Here is a 12403-nt window from a genome sequence, read left to right as displayed (position 1 = left end):
GCTGGAGAACCAAGTACCAATTAAGTAAATCTGGTGATGTGCCTCTCTGTAATGAGGAGGGGTGTTGACTAATGACATTAACACCCTATATAAGGTGTGCTTAATTATTAGGCAACTTCCTTTCCTATGGCAAAATGGGTCAGAAGAGAGGTTTGACGGGTTCTGAAAAGTCCAAAATTGTGAGATGTCTTTCAGAGGGATGCAGCAGTCTTGAAATTTCCAAACTTTTGAAGCGTGATCACCGAACAATCAAGCGTTTCATGTCAAATGGCCAACAGGGTTGCAAAAAGTGTGTTGGCCAAAAAATGCGCGAAATAACTGTCCATGAATTGAGGAAAATCAAGCGTGAAGCTGCCAAGATGCCATTCGCCACCAGTTTTGCCATATTTCAGAGCTGCAATGTTACTGGCGTATCAAAAAGCACAAGGTGTGCGATACTCAGGGACATGGCCAAGGTAAGGAAGGCTGAAAAACGACCACCTTTGAACAAGAAACATAAGATAAAACGTCAAGAATGGGCCAAGAAATATCTTAAGACTAATTTTTCAAAGATTTTATGGACTGATGAAATGAGAGTGACTCTTGATGGGCCAGAGGCTGGATCAGTAAAGGGCAGAGAGCTCCACTCCGACTCAGACTCCAGCAAGGTTGACGTGGGGTACTGGTATGGGCTGGTATCATCAAAGATGAACTTGTGGGACCTTATCGGGTTGAGGATGGAGTGAAGCTCAACTCCCAGACCTACTGCCAGTTTCTGGAAGACAACTTCTTCAAGCAGTGGTACAGGAAGAAGTCAGTATCGTTCAAGAAAAACATGATTTTCATGCAGGACAATGCTCCATCACATGCATCCAACTACTCCACAGCGTGGCTGGCCAGTAAAGGTCTAAAAGAAGAAAAAATAATGACATGGCCCCCTTGTTCACCTGATCTGAAGCCCATAGAGAACCTGTGGTCCATCATAAAATGTGAGATCTACAGGGAGGGAAAACAGTACACCTCTCAGAACAGTGTCTGGGAGGCTGTGGTGGCTGCTGCATGCAATGTTGATCGAAAACAGATCAAGCAACTGACAAAATCTATGGATGGAAGGCTGTTGAGTGTCATCATAAAGAAAGGTGGCTATATTGATCACTAATTTTTTTGGTTTTTGGTTTTGCATGTTAGAAATGTTTATTTCTAAATTTTGTGCACTGATATTGGTTTACCTGGTGAAAATAAACAAGTGAGATGGATTATGTTTGTTTTTTATTAAGTTGCGTAATAATTCTGCACAGTAATAGTTACCTGCACAAACAGATATCCTCCTAAGATAGCCAAATCTAAAAAAAAAACACTCCAACTTCCAAAAATATTAAGCTTGGATATTTATGAGTCTTTTAGGTTGATTGAGAACATAGTTGTTGATCAATAATAAAAATAATCCTGTAAAATACAACTTGCCTAATAATTCTGCACACAGTGTATTCATCTAAGGATTTTGGAAAAGTGTTTTTTTTGCTGTTTTGCATGCGGAGTTAAAAATTGAATCTGTTAAAATTGTGAAAAAAAAATGATTGGATGGATTTCACACTTATTTATAAAGATGTGGTCTGTGTTGGTAAATGTCATGGAGATTCTAGGATTATAACCTGATTTGTTTGTCTATTTTGTCTCATTAAATAAAGTTTGTTTAAAAAAAAAATGATGAGAACACTAGATTCCATCATGACATCATAATTAACCATCACTACTTACAGAAGTGTTTACACCCATACAGTCATTTTGACATTCCGGTGTCATTGCTGTCAGTGAGAAGCTACATAGCTAATCATATACTGATTGCGCTTGGATTTACTTTGGATTTACTTGAAATGTCTGAAATTCCTTCAGACAGACTTCAGGTGTTAGCACTGCTCCAGGGGATTCTTACCACCTACGCCCCTGACATTGTGCTACCACTACCCGATGGCGTCCTCAGCTTCACTTACTGGCTGGCTGTGAAGCTTGTGAGAGACTGCCTGACCAAATACCACAAAGGTCATATTAGCTCAGAATATCTTGAGCATTTACAGTAAAACATCTGGACACTCGTACAGCAGGTAAATACCAGGCAATCTTCACAAATCTTATAATAATAATAGAATATGATAAGGGATTACAAGTTTAAGTTTAACCTGTTCCAAATACTAAGATAAGAATAGCCGGGGACCAAAAATAGGGCATACAGGCTACATGACAAGGGAAATTGAGGTATCTAAAGGGTTGATTGAAATAGGGACAGGAAGGTTGTTACCGTGGGGTGAATGGGATTGGTTAACCTTGTAAGGACCAGGAAATTTGACTTTTTTTGCTGTCATTTTTTCATGACTTTCTTTTAAGAGCCATAACTTTCTTATTTTTCTGTTGGCGTTTGTGAGAAGAGTTGTAGCTTTCAGTGGCTCTATTCTTTTTACCATAAAATATACAGTAGTTTTTTGGGGCTTTTGTTTTTACGGCGTTTGTTATGCAGTAAAAATGACCTGGAAAAATGATTTTCCACGTCAGTTCGATTAAGGCGATACTGAATATGCAAAGAAAATTCTGAATATTGCAAAAACATTTTTTTGCTTTGTGTCGCTAAATTCTGAGACCCGTAACATTTCTTATTTTTCTGTTGATGGGGCCCAGTGATGACTTGTTTTTAACGCTGTAAGATATGGAGGAGAGGAAGGAGGATTTAAAAGGCGGTACTTGATAAATAGAGGGTTTGGGGAGATGTGAATTTTAATAGTCACAGGCCGATTTACACAAGTCGTAAGCAGTCATGTGTCTTACTTACATGCCCTAGGTGTGGAGGGTGGACGTGGAGATATAAAGGGAACCTGTCGCCTAAAATAATGCTATTAACCTGCACCTTAATCTGCAAGTTAGTAGCGTTCTGACACCATGCAGCCGCCACACTGAAATAAACTGTACCCCCCCTGGCAGCCTCGCTCTTTCAGTCATATCGGTGGCGCCGGCAGGCTTTCAGTCACCATTCTCTGCATAGTGAGCGGCGGCTGTAACTGCACCCGGCACTGACTGACAGCCGGTGCTAATATGGCCGCACAGTATCTGAATGCTACTAACCTGCATATCAACTCCATATCTGCAGGTTAATAGCATTACTTTACATGACAGGTTCCCTTTAGAGGTTTACAAATGACCGGATCCCTCGTCAGCTGTCATGTAGTATTTGTAGTGCCGATATCAGGAGTAACACGGCGACATAAATGGCGTCCTCCATTCTGCACTTTCTCTCACGATTTTCCTTTCTTGTCTATTTCCATCTCTATAGGCTGAAGAAAAATCCCATAGTGGAGAATTGGCCTTTATTAAACAACTGGCCCAGAATGTCCTGCTTGTACTGGAGTATCCGGCCTACTCCCTGGAGCGCCTGGTAAGGAGACATCGTCTTCTATATCTCATGTCCCTGTTGTCTGATCTTCTCCAGATTACCGTCATATAGCAGAAGCTCAGATTTATGGTGGTAGAGGCCTCCCTGTCCGCTCCAGGCAGACACAGGACATTTTATGGCCTCCTGTCTCTGCGGCTCCATCATCTGTGAGGACAGTCTGTCTCTCTCGATCATCACAATCTTCCTTCTTATAAATGCTGCAGTCCTGATAGAAGATATTAGAGATCAGTTGTAGATACAAGTCCCTTATACAAACCCTGGCAAAAATTATGGAATCACCGGGCTCGGAGGATGTTCATTCAGTTGTTTAATGTTGTTGAAAAAAAAGCAGATCACAGACATGGCACAAAACTAAAGTAATTTCAAATGGCAACTTTAGGGCTTTAAGAAACACTAAAAGAAATCAAGATTAAAAATGTGGTACTCAGTAAGGGTATCTTTTCATACCAAGCAGAGGGAAAAAAATATGGAATCACTCAATTCTGAAGAAAAAATTATGGAATCATGAAAAACAAAAACACAAAAGAACACTCCAATACATCACTAGTATTTTGTTGCACCACCTCTGGCTTTAATAACAGCTTGCAGTCTCTGAGGCATGGACTTAATGAGTGACAAACAGTGCTCTTCATCAATCTGGCTTCAACTTTCTCTGATTGCTGTTGCCAGAATCAGCTTTGCAGGTTGGAGCTTTGTCATGCACCATTTTCTTCAACTTCCACCAAAGATTTTCAATTGGATTCAGATCCTGACTATTTGTAGGCCATGACATTGACCTTATGTGTGTTCTTTCAAGGAATGTTTTCACAGTTTTTGCTCTATGGCAGGATGCATTATCATCTTGAAAAATGATGTCATCATCCCCAAACATCGTTTCAATTGATGGGATAAGAAGACTGTCCAAAATATCAATGTAAACTTGGGCATTTATTGAAGAAGTAATGACAGCCATCTCCCCCGTGCCTTTACCTGACATGCAGCCCCATATCATCAATGACTGTTGAAATTTGCATGTTCTCTTCATGCAGTCATCTTTATAAATCTCATTGGAACGGAACCAAACAAAAGTTCCAGCATCATCACCTTGACCAATGCAGATTCACGATTCATCACTGAATATGACTTTCATCCAGTCATCCACAGTCCACGATTGCTTTTCCTTAGCCCATTGTAACCTTGTTTTCTTTGTGTTTAGGTGTTAATGATGGCTTATGTTTAGCTTTTCTGTATGTAAATCCCATTTCCTTTAGGCGGTTTCTTACAGTTCAGTCACAGACATTGACTCCAGTTTCCTCCCATTCATTCCTCATTTGTTTTGTTGTGCATTTCCTGTTTTGAAGACATACTGGATTAAGTTTCCGGTCTTGACGCTTTGATGTCTAGTTTGGTCTACCAGTATATTTGCCTTTAACAACCTTCCCATGTTGTTTCTATTTGGTCCAGATTTTAGACACAGCTGACTGTGAAAAACCAACATCTTTTGCAACATTGTGTGATGATTTACCTTCTTTTAAGAGTTTGATAATCCTCTAATTTGTTTCAATTGACATCTCTCGTGTTGGAGCCATGAGTCTTGTCAGTCCACTTGGTGCAACAGCTCTCCAAGGTGTGATCACTCCTTTTTAGATGCAGACTAACTAGCAGATCTAATTTGATGCAGGTGTTAGTTTTGGAAATGAAAATATACAGGGTGATTCCATAATTTTTTCTTCAGAATTTAGTGATTCCATAATTTTTTTACCTCTGCTTGGTCTAAAAAAAATTACTCTTACTGAGTACCACATTTTTAATATTGATTTATTTTAGTGTTTCTTAAAGCCCTAAAGTTGCCATTGGAAATGACTTTAGTTTTGTGCCATGTCTGTGATCTGCTTTTTTTTCAACAACATTAAACAACTGAATGAACATCCTCCGAGCCCGGTGATTCCATAATTTTTGCCAGGGGTTGTATATTAATGTGGATTTACTGGGGGGAGCGGCGTTGTACAGTTCGTCCAATACTGAAATTATCCAGGAAATCCAATGTTTAGTCCTTCCTGTCTATTGTATGTGGTAATGTAGTATTTGTGAAATGTTATATTAATTGTATATATTATATCCATCAGGAAACATCTGAAGGCGAGTCCAAAGAGGGGCAAAACGGAAATATTGCTGACCCTGATATCAGTCAGCCGGGGCCGAACCCTGATCTGATGGAAGGTAAGCCGGTCATCTAATATTCTACATACAAATATCAAGTTATAGAGAACGGCAGAGAACATGGAGATATACTCTTCATCCAATGTATGAGGCCGCTGGCGGCTCATGAGCCCCCATAGACTATAATGGAGGGGGTCACAAATGTACAAAGAGGCTCATTGGTCCCCAATCATGTAATTGTTGAGGATTCGGTCAGATCCTGAGCAATGACACGTTCATAGTACTGTATATATATATATAGATATGCCATAAATATATACCGTGTGTGCAGAATATCCTTATATCTAGTGTATTACATGTACAGGGGTCTTATTTCCATTATTATATGGATGTGTTATATAAGTGGTGATATAGAATAATACATGTCGTCTCTTCATTATTTTATCATTATTATACGAATAACTGTGCCGGCAAATACTAATGGTGGAACATCTGAGTCACCAGAGATCATCCAGGAATCTGCCAGTGTAAGTATCATGGGACGTCTGTATATCATCAGATGACGGGTGGGAATTATACATCCCATATGACAATGGGATATCTCTGCTCTTATGTAAATCAGACCTATTATGTGTGACGGTGGTGTTATTATTCTGTCTCCTCCATGTGATGTCCCTTATGCTCCCCTGCAGTACAATGATTTATGTGTATGGGGAATATCCCCTTATAATATAATAGTGTCTGTGGGGGGTCCGGCTTTTATCACGTCCTCTACTTCAGTTGCAGTGTAATCAGGGGGAATATAATATAGACGGGAGATGTTCCTGCATCTGGAGCTTTTATCCTCCTGCAGCTTCGTTGTCTTAATGTCATTTCTTATTCCTTTTAGGCCTTGATCAGATCAGTGAACCCGGGGAGAAATCCTTGTAAGGACGACTTTAATCCTATCAAACTGATCAGCTGTGGAGGATTTGGGTGAGCTTTACTTTGGTATAATATTTATTTCTCAGGGCTCCTTATGACGATGACTATGTCTCTACGTCCTGCCCGTGCAATGCTACCATAGAGAAATTATGGTTCCACATCACTGTCCACATCTAATTGTCTCTCTTCAGGTCAGTTAGGATGTGACGTGGATGAGGACTTTCCAGAGGTGATCATTTATGGAGTGTTATTTTATGGATTTCTAGTGATGGCCGCACATCTAGTATTAACCATTAGTACAGGAGATCACTTGATCAGGTCTATGGATGGACTGTTAGTAAGAATTCATAATAAATCATGGATTTTCTTCCTCCTCAGATCCGTCCACCTAGTTCGCCATACAGACACAAACAAGATATGTGCTATGAAGAAAATGGACAAGCAGAACCTGAAAAATCCAAAGACCCTTAAATGGGCCTTTCAGGAGAGGGACATCTCTACATTCGCTGATTGTCCCTTTGTGGCCTCCATGTTCTGCTCCTTTCCTACTAAACTTCATCTGTGTATGGTCATGGAGTATGCACCAGGTAGGACACATCCATTGTATTTATATTCATCCCACGTCTGCCTAATCCTAGCACCTTATATATAAACTGAACATGTCCACATGGACGGTTACATGTCCACACCACATTTACTATAATGTTACTAAGATGCAAAACCTACAAAAGACAAAAATATATCTCATACCCTACCATCATTATATATAAATGTAAAGCAAAGTTGCATAATAAATATAGGGTACTTAGTGAACTATTTTTGATCAAAAAAAGTATACAAGCCGTCCCACCAGCGGCAAGGTGACCCTAAATTGGGACGGTACCTATACTGCCTATATTAAAAACCTTACTGTATATCAAAGTTGAAGTAATGCATATAAAAGGGTAGACAAATAGGACCGGGTCCCAACTCCAGACCACCTAGGCCCGTGGTAAGCTACACATATACTAATCAGCTCAACAAAGGGGATGCCACACCCTTAAATTGCACAGAATGCAAACAAGACAAAAAACCAAGCAATGTGAACTGAGGTCTAAGATGGTAGACATGCAAGAAATAGGAGCATGTTCACACTAGCAAAAAGAAGCAAAACCTACAAAAGACAAAAATATATCTCATACGCTACCATCATTATATATAAATGTAAAGCAAAGTTGCATAATAAATATAGGGTACTTAGTGAACTATTTTTGATCAAAAAAAGTATACAAGCCGTCCCACCAGCGGCAAGGTGACCCTAAATTGGGACGGTACCTATACTGCCTATATTAAAAACCTTACTGTATATCAAAGTTGAAGTAATGCATATAAAAGGGTAGACAAATAGGACCGGGTCCCAACTCCAGACCACCTAGGCCCGTGGTAAGCTACACATATACTAATCAGCTCAACAAAGGGGATGCCACACCCTTAAATTGCACAGAATGCAAACAAGACAAAAAACCAAGCAATGTGAACTGATGTCTAAGATGGTAGACATGCAAGAAATAGGAGCATGTTCACACTAGCAAAAAGAAGCAAAACCTACAAAAGACAAAAATATATCTCATACCCTACCATCATTATATATAAATGTAAAGCAAAGTTGCATAATAAATATAGGGTACTTAGTGAACTATTTTTGATCAAAAAAAGTATACAAGCCGTCCCACCAGCGGCAAGGTGACCCTAAATTGGGACGGTACCTATACTGCCTATATTAAAAACCTTACTGTATATCAAAGTTGAAGTAATGCATATAAAAGGGTAGACAAATAGGACCGGGTCCCAACTCCAGACCACCTAGGCCCGTGGTAAGCTACACATATACTAATCAGCTCAACAAAGGGGATGCCACACCCTTAAATTGCACAGAATGCAAACAAGACAAAAAACCAAGCAATGTGAACTGAGGTCTAAGATGGTAGACATGCAAGAAATAGGAGCATGTTCACACTAGCAAAAAGAAGCAAAACCTACAAAAGACAAAAATATATCTCATACCCTACCATCATTATATATAAATGTAAAGCAAAGTTGCATAATAAATATAGGGTACTTAGTGAACTATTTTTGATCAAAAAAAGTATACAAGCCGTCCCACCAGCGGCAAGGTGACCCTAAATTGGGACGGTACCTATACTGCCTATATTAAAAACCTTACTGTATATCAAAGTTGAAGTAATGCATATAAAAGGGTAGACAAATAGGACCGGGTCCCAACTCCAGACCACCTAGGCCCGTGGTAAGCTACACATATACTAATCAGCTCAACAAAGGGGATGCCACACCCTTAAATTGCACAGAATGCAAACAAGACAAAAAACCAAGCAATGTGAACTGAGGTCTAAGATGGTAGACATGCAAGAAATAGGAGCATGTTCACACTAGCAAAAAGAAGCAAAACCTACAAAAGACAAAAATATATCTCATACCCTACCATCATTATATATAAATGTAAAGCAAAGTTGCATAATAAATATAGGGTACTTAGTGAACTATTTTTGATCAAAAAAAGTATACAAGCCGTCCCACCAGCGGCAAGGTGACCCTAAATTGGGACGGTACCTATACTGCCTATATTAAAAACCTTACTGTATATCAAAGTTGAAGTAATGCATATAAAAGGGTAGACAAATAGGACCGGGTCCCAACTCCAGACCACCTAGGCCCGTGGTAAGCTACACATATACTAATCAGCTCAACAAAGGGGATGCCACACCCTTAAATTGCACAGAATGCAAACAAGACAAAAAACCAAGCAATGTGAACTGATGTCTAAGATGGTAGACATGCAAGAAATAGGAGCATGTTCACACTAGCAAAAAGAAGCAAAACCTACAAAAGACAAAAATATATCTCATACCCTACCATCATTATATATAAATGTAAAGCAAAGTTGCATAATAAATATAGGGTACTTAGTGAACTATTTTTGATCAAAAAAAGTATACAAGCCGTCCCACCAGCGGCAAGGTGACCCTAAATTGGGACGGTACCTATACTGCCTATATTAAAAACCTTACTGTATATCAAAGTTGAAGTAATGCATATAAAAGGGTAGACAAATAGGACCGGGTCCCAACTCCAGACCACCTAGGCCCGTGGTAAGCTACACATATACTAATCAGCTCAACAAAGGGGATGCCACACCCTTAAATTGCACAGAATGCAAACAAGACAAAAAACCAAGCAATGTGAACTGAGGTCTAAGATGGTAGACATGCAAGAAATAGGAGCATGTTCACACTAGCAAAAAGAAGCAAAACCTACAAAAGACAAAAATATATCTCATACCCTACCATCATTATATATAAATGTAAAGCAAAGTTGCATAATAAATATAGGGTACTTAGTGAACTATTTTTGATCAAAAAAAGTATACAAGCCGTCCCACCAGCGGCAAGGTGACCCTAAATTGGGACGGTACCTATACTGCCTATATTAAAAACCTTACTGTATATCAAAGTTGAAGTAATGCATATAAAAGGGTAGACAAATAGGACCGGGTCCCAACTCCAGACCACCTAGGCCCGTGGTAAGCTACACATATACTAATCGGTCCTATTTGTCTACCCTTTTATATGCATTACTTCAACTTTGATATACAGTAAGGTTTTTAATATAGGCAGTATAGGTACCGTCCCAATTTAGGGTCACCTTGCCGCTGGTGGGACGGCTTGTATACTTTTTTTGATCAAAAATAGTTCACTAAGTACCCTATATTTATTATGCAACTTTGCTTTACATTTATATATAATGATGGTAGGGTATGAGATATATTTTTGTCTTTTGTAGGTTTTGCTTCTTTTTGCTAGTGTGAACATGCTCCTATTTCTTGCATGTCTACCATCTTAGACCTCAGTTCACATTGCTTGGTTTTTTGTCTTGTTTGCATTCTGTGCAATTTAAGGGTGTGGCATCCCCTTTGTTGAGCTGATTAGTATATGTGTAGCTTACCACGGGCCTAGGTGGTCTGGATTTGGGACCCGGTCCTATTTGTCTACCCTTTTATATGCATTACTTCAACTTTGATATACAGTAAGGTTTTTAATATAGGCAGTATAGGTACCGTCCCAATTTAGGGTCACCTTGCCGCTGGTGGGACGGCTTGTATACTTTTTTTGATCAAAAATAGTTCACTAAGTACCCTATATTTATTATGCAACTTTGCTTTACATTTATATATAATGATGGTAGGGTATGAGATATATTTTTGTCTTTTGTAGGTTTTGCTTCTTTTTGCTAGTGTGAACATGCTCCTATTTCTTGCATGTCTACCATCTTAGACCTCAGTTCACATTGCTTGTTTTTTTGTCTTGTTTGCATTCTGTGCAATTTAAGGGTGTGGCATCCCCTTTGTTGAGCTGATTAGTATATATGTAGCTTACCACGGGCCTAGGTGGTCTGGAGTTGGGACCCGGTCCTATTTGTCTACCCTTTTATATGCATTACTTCAACTTTGATATACAGTAAGGTTTTTAATATAGGCAGTATAGGTACCGTCCCAATTTAGGGTCACCTTGCCGCTGGTAGGACGGCTTGTATACTTTTTTTGATCAAAAATAGTTCACTAAGTACCCTATATTTATTATGCAACTTTGCTTTACATTTATATATAATGATGGTAGGGTATGAGATATATTTTTGTCTTTTGTAGGTTTTGCTTCTTTTTGCTAGTGTGAACATGCTCCTATTTCTTGCATGTCTACCATCTTAGACCTCAGTTCACATTGCTTGGTTTTTTGTCTTGTTTGCATTCTGTGCAATTTAAGGGTGTGGCATCCCCTTTGTTGAGCTGATTAGTATATGTGTAGCTTACCACGGGCCTAGGTGGTCTGGAGTTGGGACCCGGTCCTATTTGTCTACCCTTTTATATGCATTACTTCAACTTTGATATACAGTAAGGTTTTTAATATAGGCAGTATAGGTACCGTCCCAATTTAGGGTCACCTTGCCGCTGGTGGGACGGCTTGTATACTTTTTTTGATCAAAAATAGTTCACTAAGTACCCTATATTTATTATGCAACTTTGCTTTACATTTATATATAATGATGGTAGGGTATGAGATATATTTTTGTCTTTTGTAGGTTTTGCTTCTTTTTGCTAGTGTGAACATGCTCCTATTTCTTGCATGTCTACCATCTTAGACCTCAGTTCACATTGCTTGGTTTAATGTTACTAAGATGCCTTGTGTGTCCACACTGAGCATGGGGGCAATATCTGCTATGGAGGAAAGGAAGATTTCTCTGTATTTGAACAGTTTTTATAGATGAGAACTTTCAGAGAGAAATAAATTAGAGGCTTGTAGATGAGGCCTGGCTCTGTCTCTATGTACAGGGTTCCTCTGCAGTATACGCTCTACATTACACAGTGTATCTCTATATATACCATCCTGTCCCAATATCTCCGCTTGCTTCACATTCACACTCATCATACTCTGTAACAGACCCTCACATGTCATATTTGCTTTTTCCTGTAGGAGGAGACTGTGGCAATCTTCTACAGCACAGGGGTCCTTTACCTATCACCTTGGCCCGTCTGTACATTGCAGAAACAGTCCTTGCTGTGGAATATCTGCACAGCTATGGTGTGGTGCACAGAGACCTGAAGCCTGTAAAGTAAGTGACCCTTGAGGTATAATAAAGGGGATGAAAGTTAGTTTGTTATACAGTCTATGGGTTAGTGATTGGGGCTGACACCATCTTTTCTTTTCCAGCCTCCTGATAACATCAACAGGACATATTAAAGTGACCGATTTTGGAGTTTCAAAATTTGGCCTCATGAGACCAACGTCAAACATCTATAAGGCTCCAACTAAGGACATCACCAAAGAGTTCCGTGATAAAGAGGTCGGCTTTACTTACAGGATCTTCTACTTT

At 39.4% G+C, this 12403-nt stretch overlaps 1 protein-coding gene across 17 annotated transcripts in view; it reads left to right on the top strand.

Annotated features, from left to right (window-relative positions):
- Positions 1 to 12403, top strand: part of LOC141157322 (microtubule-associated serine/threonine-protein kinase 3-like) — a 490040-nt gene that overhangs the window by 472857 nt on the left and 4780 nt on the right. For all 17 annotated transcript variants that reach the window (XM_073644412.1, XM_073644411.1, XM_073644409.1 and 14 more), the window contains 7 exons: positions 3299 to 3400; positions 5524 to 5617; positions 6062 to 6084; positions 6447 to 6532; positions 6860 to 7068; positions 12004 to 12142; positions 12241 to 12373. In XM_073644412.1, the coding sequence (XP_073500513.1) occupies positions 3299 to 3400; positions 5524 to 5617; positions 6062 to 6084; positions 6447 to 6532; positions 6860 to 7068; positions 12004 to 12142; positions 12241 to 12373 (786 nt within the window). The remainder of the gene's footprint in view (positions 1 to 3298; positions 3401 to 5523; positions 5618 to 6061; positions 6085 to 6446; positions 6533 to 6859; positions 7069 to 12003; positions 12143 to 12240; positions 12374 to 12403) is intronic.

The sequence above is a fragment of the Phyllobates terribilis genome, unplaced genomic scaffold (assembly GCF_046119375.1).
Source record: "Phyllobates terribilis strain yellow unplaced genomic scaffold, ASM4611937v1 Scaffold_8__6_contigs__length_399053987, whole genome shotgun sequence".
Lineage (NCBI taxonomy): Eukaryota > Metazoa > Chordata > Amphibia > Anura > Dendrobatidae > Phyllobates > Phyllobates terribilis.
This window is presented reverse-complemented; position numbering and strand designations above follow the sequence as displayed.